Raw genomic sequence first — 24,015 nt, 5'->3', positions numbered from 1 at the left:
AAAAAGAGAGCAAAGAAGCTTGTAAGCAAGAGCCATAGCATCGCCACATTGCATACCATACTACCATATTGATCATCTTGGATCATCGTATGCAGAACACCGGAGCATCATACACATAGCATACTTGGGATAGAAGGCTCATACATTTTTCATCTTATAGGTTGTGCACAAGTGTCGTATCCGCCTATTGAGCAATCGTGCTAGCGTCTCTCTTGAGTTGTGCAACACGAGCGTTTTCCGTGGATTCCACATTTCGTGCTCATTCCTTGGTTGGACGACCCATTTATCTATCCGTGTGTGTGTTTTCATGTGCCACATATTGCTATTGGTCTACTTGTTTCACTTGCGAATTTGTGAATCTTTTCCAGCATTATTGACTCTTGCTAACAATTTGCATCAATTTTTTGTGCCACTATCCTCACCTAGCTCCACCATAAGCCTTACTTGTGTAGGTGTGAGAATTGATAAGATCCGGTACCAATTGTGTTATTTCCTTGTTACATTATTGAGTGATCATTGATCCATCTTCAACATTTGATAAGGTACATTGGTCTAGTTCTTTCCTTTCTTCCACTCACATTTGCTCAAGTCTTGTGATGGATAGGCACTCCGGTCTTCCACGACAACGACGGCGCGAACAACTACATCACCAAAACGCCCATCTTTGGACTACAACGAGCAATGCGAGGCATTGAGCGACTCACCATCGACATTCACCTACGCGAAGCACGGACAAGGGAATACATCGACACCAAGTTGGACGCACAATTGGATGACATCCGACATGTGTGGGCCAACTACAAGTCATCTTCCTCTTCGTCATCTTCACGGCGGAGACGCTCAAGTCGCAAGTCTTCGTTACGGCCACAAGATGCAAGTACCACGTGGCACCATCAAGAAAACCTTCGTGCGTACAAGAGAAGACCGCGAGACGAGCACCACCAAGACGGAGCTACGACTACTACCACCACTTCGGCATCTTCACCAAGGGTTATCAAGGCATCTTCGCCTTTCGACGTATGGCATCTTCGCCTACCTCCGACAAGTACGCCTACTTCGACATCATCAAGTCCAAGGCGATAACCTACGAGCGAGGGCGACACTTCCATCTTCGGAAGCCCCTCAAGAGAGATGGTTGAGCATGGGATTTTCCCTTCGACCACGGCGACATATGATGACTTGAGTGACTTGTGCCACCATATTGAGAGTAAGAGTGACTTCACCACTAGCCCCATATATGACGAGTTGCCATAACTCCCATGTGAGGAGAGCCACAACCCCCACCACTTGAGTGAGATGAGTGACTCCACCATACGTGAGTTTGAGTGCACCTACCTTGAGGGAGTGAGTGAACCACCACATAGAGAGAGTGAGATAGTTGATAGGTCATGTGAGGCCACTTTCAACTCTAACGACTTGACCTCTACCTCTATTGTGTCTTCTCATTTGGTGCTAGGTCCCATTTATGATGATGCGTCGATCCTCGATGACTTCGTCCTTCCTATGGACAAGATGATGGCCATGGTGGAATACGATGCACCCCCACATGGTTCCATCACGATGAAGATGACCACGACTCGATCTTCGACACCTCACCTACACCACATGAGTGGATCTCCATAGGTAACATAGGTGATGGTGCTTCTCTTGTCCCACTAGTGGACTATATTGCAAATGATTGCTTGCATGATGATGATCACCCTATGGATTCATCACATACTATGTCTTGTTTCGATATGCCACCCATGTATGATGAATATGATGATGAGCATGTTGAATTGCCTACTTGTGATGCTATGCTCCATAGGATACCATGTGAAAATTATTTTGGTCACATCATGTTTGACAATCCATTGAACTTGTCATATGCTATGAGTGAGATATCCCATATTGCATCATTTCAATCTCAACATAGTAACATTGCATGCCCCATTAAAATAAATCCTATTTGCACATATGGCATAGATGACGAGATGATGGTCATTGGCTTTTGTTTTTCATGTGATGATATTGCCATGCTTCCCTTACATGACTTGTGCAATTCATCTCATATGCCATGCCATGAAAATTATTGTGTATCGCATGATTACATCCCTTGTGTGCACCACATGCATACCATTCCTCACAATGCTCTAGACATTGTGAGTGATGCATTACATCCTTTGAGTCTCCATTATGCTATACATAACAACAAACCTCTCATGATGGATGACATGTTTCTATATCATGCAACTCATTTATTTGAGCATTGGATATTTTGTGCTAACCAACACAAGCACGTGCACATCATGATGGATGATGTGTACATCTACCACGCACACACAATTTTTCCTTTGCCTTTGTTTTGTGTAGGTACTCACGTATATTCGTCAACCTCTCAATCCCAAGAGTTGACGAAACGAGCTCTTGAGAGCAACGATGACTTGGGATCACGTGGACTATCCTTACCACCGTTCCCTTCGCACAACGACTACGCGCATCTCTTCTACTTGGCTCTCACACGGCTTTGGGTTATATATCACTTGTTATGTTATGCCCATTTTCTCGTGTTCACTTTGCATGCTATGCCTCCTTCCATGCCTTTGCCATGCAATTGTGACCCTTGCTTGCATCTACCCATGATTCATCTTTATACTACTTCTTTGTGTATTTGCATGCTTGGTGGAGATCCTAGTAGCTATTGCCATGATTTCTCTATGCCCAATGCTTTTGATGCTTGTTGTGTTGGGAGAGTCATTATGCCCCATTGCTATTTACATATGCCCTCTCGCCAATACATTGATGATGTTTTGCTCATATCTTGCTTTCATGCTTGTGCTATGTCATGTGAATTATCCATGCCCACTATTTGTACATATGACATGCTAGCCATGATTCCTTCTAGTATGTTGCATCTTCGCACTACTAGCTTGCACTATTTGATCACTATGATTGCCTCGCACATGATAAACAATTGCTCTTTCTATTTTTTTGAGTGCCACCCTATATTCACTACACCCCGTGCACATTATGCTTGGATTGTCTTGCACTTGCCCCATGTGTTTAGACATCTCATTATATTTGGTGTTGTGAATGTTTCATATGCATACCATAGACCATTTGTTGAGCGCCTTATGCATGCTTTCTATGAGTTTGAGTGCTTATTCTCTTGACACACATATTTGCATCACTAACTCACATTTACATGCTTGTTTCCATGATGTCCTTGACTTCGCTCAATTTATGTGCTTTCATGACATGTCACAATCCTTTGTTACACCATATGCTATGCCTGATGACAACACTTGTTGGGTGAATCACCTCTCGAATGCTTGGTTTTGCTCTAATGCCAACCACATTTGTTTTTCCAAGTGCTTGTTATCTTTGCTCCTTTTGAAGGAATTTCAAGAGGGTGCGACATTGGAGAGTGCCCATTTCAAGCTACAAGAGGACGAATTCTTGGTGATCGTCAACTTATACACGACGACATCATCTCTTTCCCATGGTGATATGGTTTACGATCCGAGGCCGGATCTTTCCCAAGGGGGGAGGGGATGATGCGAAGCATCCTATGGACATCACCATGTTCACCTTCATTGCACCTCAAGCCCCAAGTGGACCTAACGAACCTAAGGTGAACCCACTCCTCTCCAAGATTTACATGAATATCCATAGGACTTGGTTGCTACCTCACCATGCATCATTGTGCATCACTAGGTACGAGGACGACTGCCACCAAGCAGTTGGGGAGCATCCCGGAGGCAAAGGAGAAGGATCCTAAGGCCACAAGGAGGAAGAAGGAGTGCAACAAGATCAACTCTACACCTCCCAAGCGACACCGTGCCCACGGGCCTCGAAGACCCCGTGCGCACGGACTACACAGGGAGCTGGCGCTGGAGCACCCCGTGCGCACGGGCTTGTACCGTGCCCACGGGACCCCCGTGCGCACGGGCCCAACTTACCCCGTGCGCACGGGCCCTACAGGATGGACGACTGTGATTGTTGTTTGGGCCTCCTCTTCATCCACCTCGTCCCTCACCTCCAACCACCTATATATTCCGTACCTAGACCATTTGTTAGGGATAGCAAAGTATATGAGATGATTATGTGAGCTTTGCTCCTTGTACCCACTCCTCTAGGAGATCATGTCCTCCTAAGGGAGAAGATCCACTTGTGGATATCAAGACCCCCACATGTGGGAAGGATCCCCATCATAGGATCATCAAGACCTCTCTCCTCATAGGATTGGGATGAACTAGTATCTTGTATCATTCCTTTTTTGTTCTTGAATCATTGTGACCTATTGTATGTTCTTGGATCTAGCATATGTGTGATTGGATCTAGTCAATTGAGTGTTTCCTCTTGTTTTCCCTCTTGTGTTCATCTTGTTCTTGGGGATTCCCCCTCCAATTCGTGAAAGATCTCCACTTAGGGTTCCACCCTACAACAGGATCAATGATCAACTTGTGTGTCCTAGGGTGCCCCTGCCCACGTATATAAAAGAGCAAGGGGGAGGCCGGCCGGCCCTTGGTGGCGCTCCAAGGAGGGGAGGAGTCCTCCTAGTAGGAGTAGGACGATCAGGAAGGGGAAAGGAAGGAGAGCGAGAGAAGAGAAGGAAAGGGGGGCGCCGCCCCCTTCCCTAGTCCTATTCGGACTAGAGGGGGAGGGGCACGTGGCCCTGCCTTGGCCGGCCCTCACTCTCCACTAAGGCCCATGTTGGCCCATTAGATCCCCCGGGGGTTCCGATAACCCCCGGCACTCCGATAATTATCCGGTGACCCCCGGAACTCATCCGATGTCCGAATATAGTCATCCAATAATATCAATCTTTATGTCTCGACCATTTCGAGACTCCTCGTCATGTCCGTGATCACATCCGGGACTCCGAACTATCTTCGGTACATCAAAACACATAAACTCATAATACCAATCATCGGCAAACGTTAAGCGTGCGGACCCTACGGGTTCGAGAACTATGTAGACATGACCGAGACACGTCTCCGGTCAAAAAACAATAGCGGAACCTGGATGTTCATATTGGCTCCCACATATTATACGAAGATCTTTATCGGTCAAACCACATAACGATATACGTTGTTCCCTTTGTCATCGGTATGTTACTTGCGTGAGATTCGATCGTCGGTATCTCAATACCTAGTTCAATCTCGTTACCGGCAAGTCTATTTACTTGTTCTGTAATGCATCATCCCGTAACTAACTCATTAGTCACATTGCTTGCAAGGCTTATAGTGATGTGCATTACCGAGAGGGCCAGAGATACCTCTCCGATGCTCGAAGTGACAAATCCTAATGTCGATCTATGCCAACTCAACAAACACCATCGGAGACACCTGTAAAGCATCTTTATAGTCACCCAGTTACGTTGTGACATTTGATAGCACACTAAGTGTTCCTCCGGTATTCGGGAGTTGCATGATCTCATAGTCATAGGAACATGTATAAGTTATGGAGAAAGCAATAGCAACAAACTAAACGATCATCGTGCTAAGCTAACGGATGGGTCAAGTCAATCACATCATTCTCTAATGATGTGATCCCGTTAATCAAATGACAACTCATGTCTATGGTTATGAAACATAACCATCATTGATTCAACGAGCTAGTCAAGTAGAGGCATACTAGTGACATTCTGTTTGTCTATGTATTCACACATGTACTAAGTTTCCGGTTAATACAATTCTAGCATGAATAATAAACATTTATCATGATATAAGGAAATATAAATAACAACTTTATTATTGCCTCTAGGGCATATTTCCTTCACGGGGGAGTACGTATTTCTTACCGACATTACATTCATGTTCACACGCTCATTCTAGTTGTCGGTGCTCATACTTTTTCATTGTACTATCCATGCTAGTTTATTTTCTTTGTAAGCCTTCTTCTTGTGTGTTTGAAAAACCTTAAGAAAAAACAAAAAAAAAATTAGTTGTAGCTTTTAGCTAGTTTACTTCACATGCTTGTAGTAGTAGTAATTAAAAAGAAAACCCAAAAAGATTTCTCGTTCTTATTTTGCTTGTTGGGAGCTTTCCCGTGTAAATAGTTTTATTTTTTTTCTTTTCCTTGGGGGTGGAGAGGAGAAGACCATGATGAAAATGTTGAGTGGCTCTCATATGAATTATTGTTGATCTAACCAAGAGCCCATATTACCTTGTCTTCTCCCTTGTATTAAATTCTTGCAGATTCTAGCTTAGTCCAATGCACGTGCACTATTATTATTATCCACACCGTTCGGTCGTGCAAGTGAAAGGCAATAATGACGATATATGATGGACTGATTGAGATGAGAGAAGCTGGTATGAACTCGATCTATCTTTGTTTTTGTAAATATGATTAGTTCATCATTCCTGATTCAGCCTATTATGAATGAAACATGTTTGCAATGACAATTAGAGATTATAGTTGCTCATACAATGCTTAATTAGCTAGGAGTTTATAATGGTTTACCTTGTGTGCCAACATGCTATTAAAATGGTTGTGATGTGGTATGATAGGGTGGTATCCTCCTTTGAATGATTCGAGTGGCTTGACTTGGCACATGTTCACGCATGTAGTTGAAACAAAATCAACATAGCCTCGACGAGTCATGGTAAATTACATCCTACTCATGCTTGCACTCAGTGTTAATTAATTTTAATGCATGTTCATGACTGCTGTCGCTCTCTAGTTGGTCGCTTCCCAGTCTCTTTCTAGCCTTCACTTGTACTAAGCGGGAATATTGCTTGTGCATCCACTTCCATAAACCCTAAAAGTTATTCCATATGAGTCCACCATACCTTCCTATATGCGGTATCTACCTGCCGTTTTAAGTAAATTTGTATGTGCCAAACTCTAAACCTTCAAATGAAATTCTGTTTTGTATGCTCGAATAGCTCATGTATCAACTAGGGTTGTCTATATCTTCCATGCTAGGTGGGTTATTCTCACGAGGAGTGGACTCCGTTCCTCATTCACGAGAAAATGGCTGGTAACCGGGATGCCCAGTCCCATGCTTAAATTAGATAATTGCAAACAAAACTCCCCCAGGATTGTTGTTAGTTGGAGGCACCCGTTGTTTTGGACAAGCCATGGATTGATGTTTGTTGGTGGTGGGGGAGTATAAACTTTACCATTCTGTTTGGGAACCGCCTATAATGTATGTAGCATGGAAGATATCGAGATCTCTCAATTGTTATGTTGACAATGAAAGTATTCCACTCAAAATATTATTTATCTCTATTTAAAAAATCGAGCTCTGGCACCTCTACAAATCCCTGCTTCCCTCGCGAAGGGCCTATCTATTTACTTTTATATTGAGTCATCATCATCTTATTAAAAACCACCAGTTGGAGAGCACTGCTGTCATTTGCATGCATTACTATTAATTCACATTGAGTATGACTGTGATTGGATCTCTTTTACCATGAATTACAATGTCTAGTCAGTCATTGATCTTCAGAGGTGCTCTGCATTTATGTTTTGCGGTCTCAGAAAGGGCTAGCGAGATACCATCTTGTGATATCATATTATGATTGTTTTGAGAAAGTGTTGTCATCCGAGATTTATTATTATTGCTCGCTATTTGATTATGCCATTGATATGAGTAAACATGAGGCCTAAATGTTATTGTGAATATGGCTAGTTCATAATCTTTGCTGAAAACTTGAATGCTGGCTTTACATATTTACAACAACAAGATCAAACAGAGTTTGTAAATTTTTTTCTTTATCACTTTCAGTTTGTCAACTGAATTGCTTGAGGACAAGCAAAGGTTTAAACTTGGGGGAGTTGATACGTCTCCATCGTATCTACTTTTCCAAACACTTTTGACCTTGTTTTGGACTCTAACTTGCATGATTTGAATGGAACTAACCCGGACTGACAATGTTTTCAGCAGAATTGCCATGGTATTATTTTTGTGCAGAAATAAAAGTTCTCGGAATGACCTGAAACTTAATGGAGAATATTTTTGAAATTTATAAAAAATACTGGCGAAAGAATCAACACCAGGGGGCCCACACCCTGTCCACGAGGGTGGGGGCGCGCCCCCTGTCTCGTGGGCCCCCTGAGGCTCCACCGACCTCAACTCCAACTCTATATATTCATGTTCGGGGAGAAAAAAATCAGAGAGAAGGATTCATCGCGTTTTACGATACAGAGTCGCCGCCAAGCCCTAATCTCTCTCGGGGGAACTGATCTGGAGTCCGTTCGGGGCTCCGGAGAGGGGAATCCGTCGCCATCGTCATCATCAACCTTTCTCCATCACCAATTTCATGATGCTCACCGCTGTGCGTGAGTAATTCCATCATAGGCTTGCTGGACGATGATGAGTTGGATGAGATTTATCATGTAATCGAGTTAGTTTTGTTAGGGTTTGATCTCTAGTATCCATTATGTTCTGAGATTGATGTTGTTATGACTTTGCTATGCTTAACGCTTATCACTAGGGCCCGAGTGCCATGATTTCAGATCTGAACCTATTATGTTTTCATGAATATATGTGAGTTCTTGATCATATCTTGCAAAGTTAATAGTCACCTACTATGTGTTATGATCCGGCAACCCCGAAGTGACAATAATCAGGATCACTCTCGGTGATGACCGTAGTTTGAGGAGTTCATGTATTCACTAAGTGTTAATGCTTTGGTCCGGTACTCTATTAAAAGGAGGCCTTAATATCTCTTAGTTTCCAATAGGACCCCACTGCCACGGGAGGGTAGGACAAAAGATGTCATGCAAGTTCTTTTCCATAAGCACGTATGACTATATTCGGAATACATGCCTACATTATATTGATGATCTGGAACTAGTTCTGTGTCACCTTATGTTATAACTGTTGCATGAGGAATCACATCCGACATAATTATTCATCACTAATCCAATGCCTACGAGCTTTTCACGTATTGATCTGCTTAGTTACTTTTCCGTTGCCACTGTTACAATCACTACAAAACTACTACTGTTACTTTTGCCACCGTTACCGTTACTTCCATATTACTTTGCTACTAAATACTTTGCTGCAGATATTAAGTTTTTCAGGTGCGGTTGAATTGACAACTCAACTGTTAATACTTGAGAATATTCTTTGGTTCCCCTTGTGTCGAATCAATAAATTTGGGTTGAATACTCTACCCTCGAAAACTGTTGCAATCACCTATACTTGTGGGTTATCACTTATGTTTTTGGGCCATCGAGACCCTGGCTTGTAATATAAAGTTTTATGTTTATCCTTTGTGTCGTAGAGTTGTGTTGTGATATTAACGTGAGTCACCGTTCGTGATCGTGCTTGATACATGTATGATTAGTGCATGATTATAAACGGAGGTGTCACAACACCACTCTTCTTCGGTCTCGGGGTCGTGGCAGGGTCTGGTCACATCGCCCATCCCCTCAATCATCGTGAAGATGGCCTCTCGTCATTGGCTTGCACCAGGTTTGGTCAGATAGTCTGACAAGATATTAAATGCCCTGTCAATGGAGTGCTCCGCAAGGGCCGCCCGCCCTTGTGACGCGTGTCCTGGATGCTTAGGACTCCAACCCCTGATTTCATCACCGCTGGCTGGCGTCATCTGCGGATCTGCCTCCTTGGTGATTTCTTGTGGCCTATGTGGTCATGGTAGCCATGTATCTGTGTGTATCTCGGTGTGTCAAACTGCAGTTAGTGGTAAATAAATCTTTTTCAAGTTTTAGGCTGATAAGGTATTTCCAACGAGACCCATTTACTGAGGATTTTTTTTAATGTTGACAGAAGAACTGCCAAATTCATTGATCAGAAGAAGGTGTAACAAGATTCCTTAGAGGAGGAAAGCACCGCAAAGGCAGCGCAAAAAGAAAAGAAAGAAAAGGACCCGTCGGCAACACCACAAACCCAAGCTCTACCATCAAACGCGAACACCATCAGAACCCCTCGGCGGGATCACCAAGGTGACACCTCCAAAGAGGAAAACGAAGCTGAGGACTCCATCGTCACCCGATCTGGCACTACCTGATCTTAGGTTTTCACCCGGAGATCTCACGCTATTGGGAAGGAAGGGAACGGCTCCACAACGATACCTCCAAGGAGGAAGACGACATCCGTACACGCCATTACCGTCGGCAAAGACAGAGTCGATGCATGATTTTCATCCGGAGCCGAGTCTTCCACCAACAATCCAAGGATCCGAGGCCACCAGCGCCACAGTGCAACATGAGCCCAAAGCAAACACTACTAGAGACGAATTGGTCAAGCCGCTCGCAGGAACTCGGCGAGCACACGCCAACCCCGACCGACCCGCACCGCCGCTCGCAGGCCCTCGGCGATCCAAGCCAGATCTGGCCATCCTCTACCTCCGTGCGTAGACCTAGGCGATCCTTCGCACCGCAGCGCCCAGGAAAGGTCAAGGGAGAAACCAAACATAGCCGATCCGCACCACCGCGCGCAGGACTTGGCAGGATCCAGGCCAGACTGTGTGGCTCGCACCGCCGCGCGCAAGAACAGGACTATCCATGCTAGATCTGGCCTGCCCGAACCTTCTGTAGCACAAGACAAACTGAATGGCGCCACAGCTCCAGGAGCCAGGCGTGGACGCGCTTGAAGGAGAGACAACCACCAGCCATTCCCGACACCACCGCTGCAGCCACCACACATCGCCGGACTAGGCGAAATGCAGCCACTCTCCAACGACGCCTGGTGCCTCCTCGAGCCAGCCCTCCAGCCATAGGTTGCTAGAGGCCAGATCTGGCCAAAGCCGACCGCAACGCCCCCGCACCCCCACGGCACCCGAGCGGGCGGCGCCCGCCCGCCGCGCACGCCACCGCCTGCACTCCACGCCCGCCGTGCGCATCGCAGCCTGCTCGCTGCGCCTGCCTAGCGTCCCGACGCCGCGCGCGCCGCGCCGACCACGCCTGCTCCTCGCGTGCGCCACGCCCCCGCGCCTCTCCTTGGCCAAGCGGCCCCGCACCGCCATAGCCTCGCGAGAGGGAAGAAAAGGAAGGCCCCCCGCCGCCGACGTCGCGCGAGCTTTGCCCGACGGCGCTTGCCGGCGGCGGCGAGGGGAGGTGGGCGGATCTGGAGGAGGCTGGTGCGGCGGCTAGGTTTCGCCCGGATCGCCCGCGGGGTGGGGCGACACGAGCGACTTAATAGCACCACATACTAATTAACATTTACTGAGGATTAGAGTACCTCATTTCGAGTACTCCGTCAACGACGCTACTCATCGTCTTTAAGCCCGTTAATAGCAGATCATCATCAACAACATCGCTCTCAACGAACATTACGTCCTTCCTAATCTGTTCATTCTCTATTTATAATTGTTGTTACATGCATGATGCCGCTGTGCATATTTTTCTGTTCATCTAATATGCTTCTTGCATGTTAGTTTTTGTTCTAGTTATGAATTATTTACTGAAATTAATCATGAATTTACCTAATATTCTAATAATATCGTATTGTTTTTATCGTCCGTGGCAACGCACATATATTTTTTGAACATCAGTACAGACACAAACACTCATATACATGCGCATACACTCATTCATATGAACGCACACACGCATACCCTACCCTTATGAGCATCTTCGAAAGACTGAGCCGACATATTTTTTTAAAATTTACGAAGTTACCGAAGGCATCTCATCATCGACGGGAACGTCTTCTCCCACTGAATGCGCATCGCCGGAAATCCTGAAATAAATCCAAAAATAAATGCGAGCACCAGAATTTAAACCCTGATGAACCGAGGATACCACAGTCCCCTAATCATCCAACCACAGATTGGTTCGCGCAACGCACATATATTTGTGTGACTTATGAGTAAATAAAGTTAGACGTGACCTTTCAATTTGGAAAAATAATGTCGTGGGGATGAAGGAGCCTCACTAATCCGGATCCGACTTGCCTGCTCTCTTCTTGTGTTCCCATCTGTGCTCCCACTTCATCCTACGGCTATTTTTTTTTCTTTCTGATCTAATTATCTCCCTTCTGATTTTAAAAGAATGGGGCCGGGTCTTATTTTGTTTTAATCAAATCAAGACACCTAGACGGGAGCAGGCAAGTCTCGTCCCACTAACCCACCCCATTCCATTCCTCTGTCTCCCCACCATTCGAAATTTCTTCGCAGGTGAACCCCCTCATGATCTCTCTGTCTGCTCCCGTCGTCGCAGAGGAATCGATCATCGGTTTTCTGCCGATACCACCGATCCAAAGATTGAATCTGACGTTCGAATTGCGTGGTCCTCGGCGGCGCTAGATCTGCGACCGTTCCGTCACGTCGCGGATCTCGAATTTATTTGGGCGCGTGTAGTTTGTGATTCTACTATCCATACGACTTTCGTGTGATATATCCGATTCGTGGGGTTAGATTTGTGCATGAGGATGTGTATTGAGCCGTTTGTTTTTTTGGGTTGGATCCCGTAATGGAGATCTGAGCGAGTAATGGTCGCGAATTGCAGGCGTTCGGAAGAGGGGTAGGGCGAGATGGGGCTCGCGTTCGGGAAGCTCTTCAGCCGGCTTTTCGCCAAGAAGGAGATGCGGATCCTCATGGTCGGTCTTGATGCTGCCGGAAAGACCACCATCCTCTACAAGCTGAAGCTCGGCGAGATCGTTACCACTATCCCAACCATAGGTAAGATGTGCTTCTGTCTTGTTTACATGCTAATCTTTCAGAACTATTTTTGGTGCAAAATTTTGGCCAATAAGGTCAAGGTATCTCTAGCCAATATTTTGGCTAACCAATAGCTGGGAAAAAACGAAAAAAATGTTAGGGCATGCCATGTAATTAATCAACCAACCAAAGAAAAGAGTTGATGTACCCCCTAAACTTTCACGCTTTGATTGCATCACCACCTTAACTCTAAAATTGGTTATATAATCACCTCAAGTTTCCAAAACCGGGCAACACACCTGATCGCAGACCTCCAAGTTCGTTTTGAAGATGCTTTTTTGTGTGTGGAAGTTTTATGGTTTGACCCGCATAGCATGCGGACTAGGATTTATTGTTTAACTTATATTGGCACATCATCCTGGGAACCATATGGAGCTTGCTCTGCCTCATCCATTATAGCAGTGCCTTCCTGGAAAAGCTGCCTCACAGTCCCCGCACATGTCAGGCGCAACATCTCTGCGGTGTAGTCTAGACGCTAAAGCTGGCACCCACACCATGCTGTTGGGAAGAGGATCTCGGTTGTTGAGTAGGAGCAGTCTGTGCTATGAGGAGGAGAAGATGCTATGCAGGGGAGGAGCGTTATGAGATGATCCACTCGAAGAACGCGTACGTCAGCACCAGTGTGACCCGTTTGCTCTTCATCATTCTGTTGGTGTGCACCCACTTCTTGTTGTCCTTGTTTGCAATTGTGCACCTACCTGCTTGCATCGGAGCAAGCTATGCTGCGCTAAGATCTCTTGCAGACAACGACACCACTACAAAGGGCTCACCTCCTGCGGACCACGACACCGCTACTCGTAGCACCGGCTTGCCCTTCGTCGACTCAAACCCCTTCTCCCGCGTTGTTTTGGTGCCAGCGTGATTTGACTTACCTAGACTGGTACAATGATTTGAGTGTGTGTGCTGGTGGCTCCTCTCACTTGCGTGCTTCGTTGACATTATTCAGCTTGATAGGGTGTCAGCTGATATGGGAGTTGGGGTACTGGGTTTTGCCGAGCGCGGTGGCTGGCGGCTGTGTGATGAAGGGAAATGTCTTGGCAGTGTCAAGATGTAGTGGTTTGTCTTGGCAGTGAGCGATGCCGAAGGGCCTCTTGCCTCCTCTTCATATGTTTGGTTAGCAACGTTGGCCGCTAGTATTGTGACACATAACTAGCTTAGCTAAGTAGCCATGGCTTCTCATCGTGAGGACGCATAAGAAGCCAACACTGACATTGGGGGCCATGATGCTCTTGCCATACCCGAGCCAGTGCCACGTCCACCCAATGTTGTTTCTCGTCGCAAGTATGCATAAGAAGTCGGTTGCGTTGTTTCTCAATGCAAGGATGCATAAGGAGTCATTGTCGGCAGCAGGGCACATTCTGCTCCTGCCATACCTGAGCCAGTGCCATGTCCACCAAATGTTGCAGTTCGCCAAGGGCTTTGTGTACCACTGCGATGGCCCCACGTCGCCGTTCGCCTCAATGTACGTAAAGAGCTTGAGCGGAGCTTTGTTAGTGCTGATGGCGCGGCGGGTGCGCCTCGACCGTGGTGGATGCTATGCTATGGTCAGCAAGGTCATGGTGCAGCACGATGGTGGTGTGACACCAAGATCGACAAGAGCATCTCTAGACAATCCCCTATTTTTTAATTCCCCATCCTTTAATTCCTCATTTTTTAGGGAATTGAACTTTTGTCTGTCTAGCCCCACCCTCAAGACTTGACCCCGCAAATGCATGCGAATTTTTCAAACACAAATTTGAACTACTTCATTGCATAGTTAAACAACAGTACCACATCAACATCATGCATAGCATAGTTAAACAGTCATTACCTACTACACCACTACGTTGACATCAAACTAACCAACTAACTAACTAACTAACTAACTAACGGTGGCGCTAAACTAAGTGGGAGCGTAAAACGCTTATTCTGCGCTCCGCCTGTGTCGCACGCACCGTTCGGCTTAATCGGCATTATTCTTCCACCTGCTAGTAAAATCTGTGGAACATATAGTAATAGAATTAATTCGGTTACCATCTGCATGCATCGGTCCCGCCACCATTTCTTTTTTTATATGCATGGCTGTAACAACACATCGTAAACAACCATAAGAAATATAGTAACCCAATAAATTCAGTTACTATCTGCACCCACTAGTTCACGCACTGCCACCATTTGTCTTTTTTACATCCATGCTCATAATGATACACAATAATCAACCATGAAAAAAGTAGTAACATATTTAACAGGTGCATGGTCCCATCGCCATTTTTTCTTTCTATATGCCTGCTTGGAATGGCATATAGTAATCAACCATGAGAATTATAGTAACTTAGTAATCGTTCATGAAAAACTTGGTAATAGAACAAATTGGGTTACTGCATGTCTGCATCCTACATCTTATGGACTCTTGTTTCACATGGTAGTAAAAAGCATGGTAGGAATGGTAACCGAATTAAAACAGTTATCATCCGCATGCATTGGTCCCGTCCTTTATTCTTGTTTCCCATGCTAGTAAAAAACCATGCTAAATATAGTAACAGGATTAAATGAATTACAGCCAACCTGCAATGTACTCCGTCTGGCATCCTCGACTCGCATGCTAGTAAAACGCCGGCCAAACATAGTAAATGAATTAAGTTATTTACCATATGCATGCATGTGGCTGCGCTAATTAAAGAATGACGTAACTGATTAGCAGACAAGGTGCGCTCCATGGGTCGGAGCGTAGAATAAGCACAATGCGCTCGGGCTCACTTTAGCGCACCTATATATATATATATAATTTTATCTACCACCGGTGGTAATTACCACCACTTGAGTTCTAAGTAGTATTTATCAAATCAGAGAGTATGTACGCGTAGTATGTAGTATATAAGAATATTTAGGTAGTATACTAGCACATATGCCCATGCGTTGCAACGGGAGAGATATTTCTTTGCCGGAAGCAATGGGAGAGATAATTGATGTGTCCACCAAAAAGATCACCATAACATGTCAAAGAAAAACGATCAGCATAGCGATGTGATAGAGAGAGGTGTTGTGGACTTCTCGCGGGTCATGTTTGTCCTGTGAGATCTTGATAGTGGTGGGATTAGTCGGTGTGCCGGCAACCATCTAACTTGTGCCTTTTTTTCTCCGGGTCCGCCTCTGTGTCGGGGTTGTGTCTACCTCATTTGGTAGCTACGCGGCGACCTTTGGGGCACGGTAGTTTCGACCATTCTCTCTTATGATTGCGTAACAGGATGAATTACTAATTGTAGCGCATAAATCATGTTTCATTAGCATATTTAGCACATCACCAGACACCAATGTCCCTTCTATGTGAAAACATGAACCTTTTAAAATAACTTGAAAACTTTTTGAATTTGTGATTGGTTTTTAAAAAGGAAACCCATTTTGAACATTCAGATTTTTTTAAATGTATTTCTTTAAACTCGGTCATTATTCTGAATTTGCGAACATTGCACCAAAACAAGAATATTTTTCATATTTCAAACATTTTTAAAATGATTTTTTTGGAAAATCTCAAATAACTTTGGAAAACACAAGAAAAAAATGGAACGTGTATAAAAATATATACCAATTTTGGAATGAGAACATTTTTTGTATTTCAAACATTTTTCAAAACATAATATATTTTCAAATTTTCGACATTTTTAAAAAAATTCCAATTTTCCTAATAATCTTAACTTTTTTGAAAATTTTGAATTTATGAGAAAAGGAGAAAGAAAAACAAATTTGAAAGGAAAAAGACAAAAGAAACGGAAAAAAAAGAAAAATACAAACATAACACAGACCAAAAGGAAGAAAACGGTTCACGCAAGCTTGGGCGCCCTATGCGGATTTGTGACTATTTTAGAATGAGAGCAAAGATTTAATGTTCCGAATTTTTTTCAAAATGAAATATATTTCAGAATTTTCAAATCGGAATATATTTCAAAATTCGAATTTTTTTGGTATTATGAACTTTTTTGAAAATTTTAAATTTACAAAAAAAGGGAGAAAGAAAAATAAGCTTGAAAGAAAGAAAGAGAAAAGAAACAGGAAAGAAAAAGATATAGAAACGGAAAAAAGTTTTTAAATATATACAACAAAATTTGAATCGTTCGAAATTCACAATTTAATTTAAAAACATGAACCTTTTAAAATAACAAGAACATTTTTCGAATTTGTGATTGCTTTTGAAAAAGGAAAAACATTTTGAACACTCAGAACAATTTTTTAAAATGTTTTTCTTTAACCTCGGACATTATCCTGAATTTGTGAATATTTCACCAAAAAGAGAATATTGTTCATATTTGGAACATTTTTTAAATGCTTTTTTTTGGAAAACCCGAAAAACTTTGGAAAGACAAAGAAAAATGGAACATTTAAAAAACATCTGTACCACTTTTGGAATGAGAACAAAATTTTAATATTTTGAACATTTTTCAAAAAAAATATTTTGAAACTTTGGATCTTTTTAAAAAATCAAGTTTTTCTAATAATATGAACTGTTCCGATTTTTTTTTGAATTTATGAAAAAGGGAGAAAGAAAAATAAACTTGAAAGGAAATAAGACAAAAGAAACGGGAAAGAAAGAAAAGAAAGAAATGGAAAAAGAAAAATAGAAACATAACACGGAACCAGAAAAAACAGTTCAGCCCAGCTAGGGGGCCCTGTGCGAATTTGTAAATATTTGACGCTCAGTGCGATTAATAGGAGTTTTCCAGTTGCATGGGCACAAAATTAATAGAGTTTGCTGCTATTTGATGCTCACTGCAATATAACAAAGAAAAAGAGAACGGGTCAGCCCAGCTTGGTGGCCATGTGCGAATTTGCTGCTATTTGACGCTCATTACAATAAATAGAGTTTTGCTACTTACGTGGGCACGAAAATAAACGGGCTGGCTTTGCTGGGCCACACTATTGGCGGCCCATGTATGAAATTCGGGCGTTTTTCCTTTTCTAATAGAGAACGAACAAAAAATTAGTACCACCTCGAATAGAAAAAACTTTTCGATGGTGAACGGATGAAAAAATTGGAGAAACGCACCTTGCTTTATTAGTAGGTATATAGATATAGATATACTACTTTTTAGGTAGCATGCATTGTATTTTGAGTATGCTCCTTTTTACGTACAAATATATACGTATTTCACAAATATAATAAAACTATGAGCCAACTTACAATTTTTTCATGTAACTCACTTTGAAATATGTTGTATATAATATATGAACATACTTGATAAAGTAGTATATATAATACCACATGGTAGTATATAAGACATGTGGGGGTAGGATGTATTTTCCCTATGTATATATATATATGTATATATATGCATATGTACACACACACACACTAGCAAAAGTGCCTGTGGGTTGCAACGGGTGATAAATCTTCATATGCCTCTAGCCCATAATACCTTAACCACATTTGGTGATTAGTTCTCTTCCGGGCATGTGCGAGGAAGGCTTCTGCACTTGGCGAGTGTTTCTACGAGCTAACACGCCCTCACGTCCAATGAAATGCACAAGATATGCCGATGTTTTCAATTTAATTATGGTAACACATATGTTTAATAATTAGCCCAGGTGCCCTTCTTTGAATATTTCTGTATGTGGGTGTAGAGAGGCCACCGATTATAACCTTTTAATAATTAGCCCAAGTCCTGCCGATTTATTCAAAACCCATCAACATGTCTCTTTGCATTTTTTCTGGATCAAACATATTTAAATGAGTCCACGAAAATATGCACACTTAAAATATTCTGTGCAAGCCCTTTGTGCTTTTCTGTTTGTTTTGTCAAATGGAAAAAGAAGAGAATAACAGAGGAAGAGAGGGCCACCAGCAGGCCGGCCCATTTGCACAAAAGGCCAAGCATCTTCTTCATCCCCTTTTGCCAGGGCGACGCGCCTCCAGATCCGGCGACATGCGCCATCGGCCGCTGCCTCCGGCGCCCCTCAGCCTCGCCTCCTCTCCTTCCCTTCCTCTACCGCTGGCGCCTCCTTCCTTGTTTCACCGATTTATTTGCCATTGATTCTCGCGTACGTTCCTTATTATCTCCTCAACCAAGCGTATATAAATTACAAGAATTTGATGTAATGAGGCAAGATGAGACTTTTTGGCTGATTTATCATATTTTGTACCAAGGACTTTAACTGATTTATTGAATGTGTACGCACGTTCGGACTCAGCTGAATCAGGAATGCAAGGCCCTGGCTGCATGCATGGGCGGCGGTCCAGGCTATGCAAGCCCCGTGCAATGATTAAATAAATATTGCGTTTTTCACTTTGGCACGAACAAGGCATGGTTAAGTTGGCTAGCCGGTCAAGCTTTGTTGGGCTCTTTTTTCTGTCGACATGAGTTCGAATCTGGGCAGGCACGAAACGTTTTTATTTGTTTGCTTACATGAAACGCAAACGACCGAGTGAAAAAAAAGTTGAAATACGTCTACCTTCTGGAGCGTGAGTGCAGGCCTAGGTTGAGGCCCAATCGAGCTATGTACATAGGCGGACTCAGCCCAACTGAGCGGAAGAAGCCAAAAATAGGTCCTCAAATTAGTACCACCTCGCATATATAGATTAAATATAAAATCACCTAAATGGGACGAAACTAAGCATATCACTTGCTTTATTAGTAGGTAAATAGATATAGATATAGATATAACGTAAACTAAATAGAACTAGATACTAGATATATAAAGAGGAGCTCTACTCGGAGAATTCCAAGAAGTCGGACTTAGAGTAGATAGGGATCATCCCCGAGCTCTACTCGGAGAATTCCAAGAAGTCGGACTTAGAGTAGATAGGGATCATCCCCTCCCCCCGTCGCAGTGGTTGGCCCCGTGGTCGCTGGCAGTGGGCTGACTCCACCACATCTAGTCGTCTTCGTTGGCGAGGCAGGTGATCTCGCGACACTCGTGCTCGATCGTGCATGTGGTTTCCATGGACACAAAGAACACATGATTCTCATCGACGATTCGTGGGTCCTTGAGTAGTGTGGCCACCAAGGCGGCATCAACATGCTAGGTAGCGTGGTGCTCCTTGGCCCAAGAGGTGTACCTAACAGGAGGTGTGATGGTGGCCATGGCGTTATCGAGGAAGTTAAGCTTCACGCGGCTCTTGAATAACTGGAGCACGAAGGCGTCGTAGGCGCATGCCAGGCCACACCAGCGTTGCCGTGACCATGGTATGGATCTCCGTCACCCACTTGCCCTACATCTGGAGCCTAATGACGCGGTCCTTTGGTGGCAGCTGCTGCGACAGGGATAGGAGAACGAGGTAGGAATCGGCAAGCTGTGCGGGGGCTCGGCGATTGGGAAGACGGCTCGGGATGGCACCGGCAGATCGAGGGACGTTGGCAACACTTGGGAGGCGGCGTGGGGAGATCGAGGCGGTTCATTAATTGGTGTCGTGCTATTGGCCGCCATGCCATGAATGCAAGAGTGGAGTGGCCTCCCCATTTTTAATGAGAAGTGCTCTTCTCATAGCAAAAATGGGCTAGAGGGAAATGTTTTGGGGATGAAAAGCTAATTCTTGGGGAGCTAAAGGAAATCGGGGATGGGCAAGATGGCTGTTAATTCCCCAAAATGGAAGTTTCTGCCCATATATAACTCTTGGGGAATGGGCTAGAGATGCTCTAATATTGGCATGGCGCACTTGGTGGAAAGCTTGTTAGCATCAATGATCATGTGCAGTCTGTCCACATCAGCAAAACCGGCTTCCAAAACAGCTTATTTTGGTCTAGGCGGTGTTCTGTTTGATACTTTGATATTGGGAACTTGAGGGATTATATAACGGTTTTATATTCGGAGGGGGTGATGCAGCCGAAATTTGTGACAGTTTAGGTGGGCATATACACTTCATTCTTAACTGAACATATTTGTTTTTTTTTCATTGTATATAGAAGGTTATTAGTTGAACTATGAGGATCTGATGGATCAGTAGTGTGGAAACCTGAATTCTAAGCGGTAGAGCCTATTTTACTTGATGTTTAAAAATATGCAACTGTTTTTCGAGGCATCCCTACCTGAAAAGGTTGTACGATTGAGGTGGCCAATTGTTGGAACAGCCTATCGCTGCTCTACTTCAAGCGCATGCTATAAAAGTTACTCCCTCCGTCCCAAAATAAGTGTCCTGGCATTAGTTCAAGTTATAACAAATTTGAACTAAAGCCATGGCACTTATTTTGGGAAGGAGGGAGTACATCTCAATCTCAAATTCTTAATTGATAACGAAGTTGCAAACTCGTAGTACTTCGTCTGTATTCTTCCTGCTTGAACTATTGTTATGCCCATCAGAATTGTTGCCTCTTCTTCAAGTCTTGATGCGGTTGATGAATTCAGTGGTATGTGTTGTCTCTTGATAACTATGGCAGTTTATGTAATGGAAGTTAATTTAGAAAGCAAAATCATTAAATGCTTGCTTGAATAATACTCCCTCCTTTCCGGTTTATAAGGCTCAAGTCTCAAATCTCATCAACCAAGGCATTTTGTGAGTGGAGGAATGTATCTCGTACTTTACAAAACTACCCCAATTAAACTCATGCATTAATTTGGATTAATTGCAGTGCATGCATGCTTGGCCATTCCTCTTTAATTCTTGCATGCAAAGATTTAATGCGCATTGGAAACTAAAAATGAGATGGAGATGAGCCCTGTAAATTGGAAAAACAAAAAAGTTGAAATAAGCCTTATAAACCGGAAAGGAGGGAGTAGGATGTAGGAAAAGATTGCCTATAATGGGCCCTGAAGCCATCATTACTTGTGGCCTCTGCAATGATATAACTGACAGAACATATAGTTACACAGGCTGATATCAACAAAAAGTGGACAAAATGCTTTGAACACTTGGTTCTTATTGAACAGCCTCTACTTAAGCTTGAACCATGACATGGTAACAATGTTTCCTTTAAAATGCAGGGTTCAATGTTGAAACTGTCGAGTACAAGAACATTAGCTTCACTGTTTGGGATGTTGGGGGTCAGGACAAGGTATGACCTGTTGCAGTGTTCTGTGTATTGTAAATTCAGTGTTTTCCTTACCTTAATCTTCCTGCAAATTGTTACATTTCATTTAAGCTGATGCTTTGTGCTTGTAAGAACAGATCAGACCTCTCTGGAGGCATTACTTCCAGAACACGCAGGGTCTTATCTTTGTTGTGGACAGCAATGATAGGGACCGTGTTGTTGAAGCCAGAGATGAGCTCCACAGGATGCTGAATGAGGTACATTTGTGCTGGATTACTCTTATCATGCTATCCATTCAATATAGCAACCAATTGGTGAGCTTGATTAACATAATCATTGTTTGAACTATCATAATTTATAACACACTAATGTGAGAAGAAGCAATTATTTTGACAGGACGTTCATATGAGACCACTTACTGTTTATTACGTTTAACCCCTTTTTTGGGAAAAATTATCTCTAGGAAGTGGCCTGTTAATGCAGTTTTTGTTGTCTATTAGCTAGTACAGAGTTACTATAGTATATGGTTTTGCTGCACCTGTTCTAGCATACATACATCTAAGTAACTTTTAATTTGTGTAGTTGGGAAGCGATATTTTGTTCAACTGCATTATATGATAGTCATTATTGATGACAGGATGAGTTGCGCGATGCTGTGTTGCTTGTCTTTGCCAACAAGCAAGATCTTCCAAATGCTATGAATGCTGCTGAAATTACTGATAAGCTTGGATTACATTCCCTTCGTCAACGTCACTGGTAAGCAAGGCCTACTTGTTTTTCTTGCTTATCTTTTGCAGTGGAATAAGTTTTGGAATCCACCCACATCCGTACCAGATCCTGTAAAGCACCATCTGTAGAAAACAGTATACAGGCCCCTAAAACAAATTTACGGTACCGCGAGGCATCGGGTGGAACAGATCCTGTAAACCCGTACCATAAATGTTTATTTTTTTTGTTTTTTCTCCTCGCGCTTCTTCCCCAGGACGGAAGCATGCACAAACTCAAACTCCGGCCGGCCAGAACGGCGCTGATCCGGCCTGCCGCCTGATGTGGCCTGCTGCCTGCTCTTGCACGCTCCGGCGACGTTCCGGTGCGCCGCGTGTTCCGGTAATGCTTCGGCCGGCTGCCGACAAGCTCCTCCGCCTGCTCGCTGCTCATGCATGGTGTCGCGAGGCCCCAGCTCCGGCGTTGACCGGCTTTACAGGATCCTCCAAAAATGGCTGAAATCCTCCATATATGACGGATAGGAGCTTGAATATACGGGAGCCTGCAATTTTTTTTACGTGATATGCTATTTTACGTTTTTTTCAGCTTGTACTGTAAAAACGAAGGTTTGACCGCTTTTACAGGATCTGCTAGAGATGCTCTAAGCCACTCATGCTCTTCATTTCAACAGGTACATCCAGAGCACATGTGCTACATCCGGTGAGGGTCTGTATGAGGGCCTGGACTGGCTATCCAGTAACATTGCCAGCAAGGTATTTATCACTCTATACTCAGTTCTACAAATCTCTTCGTTCTGCTACAAAATTGTAGTTCACACCCTGATTTGATTGACATGTGTTTTGGTGCCTGTAGGCTTGAGGCTTGGAATTTTGACTGCGGAGCTGGCTATTAGCTGTGGATCTGTTATGTGCCATTCGCAAGCTCAGTGTTTTTGTAATGATGTCCCAGTTAAATGCCTCCTGGATGCTCTTTCTACTTGTTGATACTTTGCACAATGATTTCAAATATCATACGTTTTTGACTAGTTATCATGTCCACTTAGTTATATAAATAAGGCCAAAATATTATTTCTTTGATATGATGAGCAGCAATTTATTGTATTGACGTTAGGCTTGGTTTCTTGGAAAATACGGGTGACTTCTACCCCTTTGTTTTTTGACATCCGTGACTTGAATCCTTTCACTCCTTTTCATGTCATTTAACACTGGTAGCCTGGATGATTGGTAGGACCTTTCACACGTCGTTATTTGTGGTGCGCAAAATAAAAAATGTGGCTGAGGCTCTGAATTATATGGACATGCACTTATATGTGGTTGCCCAATCTAACCTCCCAATCTTCTTAAGGCCTTGTTCGGTTAGCACCTCCCCCGCCGGGATTGGGGCCCAATCCCCGCCGAACCCTGTGGTTTCGGCCCGATCGGGATTAGACCTCGGCTTGCTTTATAAGTGTGTTCGGTTAAACCCGGTCAGGGCTACACCCCTGCCCAATCCCTCCCAAACCAGGTGGAACTACCTGGGATATAATCCTTGCCCCTCTACTCATGGAACCAATCCCTCTTGCGACGGACGAAACGCTACGCGAGAAGAAAAGGTTCAAGCCCTTTCTTCCCGAGTCCTGAGATTCGGTGGCGGCGGCAGCGGCAGCGGCGATGCAGCCATCTAGAGGCGACGATGGTGGCATACTTCCCCACCCTTCCCTTCTCTCCCATCCGGTAAGCCTCTTCTCCTTCTCCTCT

General features: G+C 43.8%; 1 protein-coding gene across 3 annotated transcripts; it reads left to right on the top strand.

Moving 5' to 3' along the window:
- The first annotated feature begins 11,922 nt into the window (after positions 1-11,922).
- On the top strand, positions 11,923-23,355 carry LOC125537237 (ADP-ribosylation factor 1). 3 transcript variants are annotated; one of them, XM_048700542.1, is made up of 7 exons: positions 11,923-12,077; positions 12,409-12,581; positions 21,507-21,577; positions 21,691-21,810; positions 22,191-22,309; positions 22,950-23,031; positions 23,132-23,355. In XM_048700542.1, exons 2-7 carry the CDS (start codon positions 12,434-12,436, stop codon positions 23,135-23,137), a joined length of 546 nt encoding a protein of 181 aa, XP_048556499.1. In that variant the 5' UTR covers positions 11,923-12,077; positions 12,409-12,433; the 3' UTR covers positions 23,138-23,355. The 3 variants fall into 3 exon arrangements, with proteins under 3 accessions (XP_048556499.1, XP_048556498.1, XP_048556500.1); XM_048700541.1 differs by having other exon boundaries at positions 12,021-12,312; XM_048700543.1 differs by having other exon boundaries at positions 12,067-12,250.
- The last annotated feature ends 660 nt before the right edge of the window (positions 23,356-24,015 follow it).

Source organism: Triticum urartu, chromosome 2 (assembly GCF_003073215.2).
Source record: "Triticum urartu cultivar G1812 chromosome 2, Tu2.1, whole genome shotgun sequence".
In the NCBI taxonomy this organism is placed as follows: Eukaryota; Viridiplantae; Streptophyta; class Magnoliopsida; order Poales; family Poaceae; genus Triticum; species Triticum urartu.
The sequence above is the reverse complement of the archived record's forward strand: the minus strand, read 5'-3'. Positions and strand labels throughout refer to the sequence as shown.

Bases quoted from the DNA above. Each gene is read 5' to 3' on its own strand.
- LOC125537237 (XM_048700542.1), top strand. From the start codon at position 12,434: ATGGGGCTCGCGTTCGGGAAGCTCTTCAGCCGGCTTTTCGCCAAGAAG. The intron at 21,811-22,190 runs GTACATTTGTGC...TATTGATGACAG, and splicing joins TCCACAGGATGCTGAATGAG to GATGAGTTGCGCGATGCTGT. The intron at 22,310-22,949 runs GTAAGCAAGGCC...TCATTTCAACAG, and splicing joins TCCCTTCGTCAACGTCACTG to GTACATCCAGAGCACATGTG.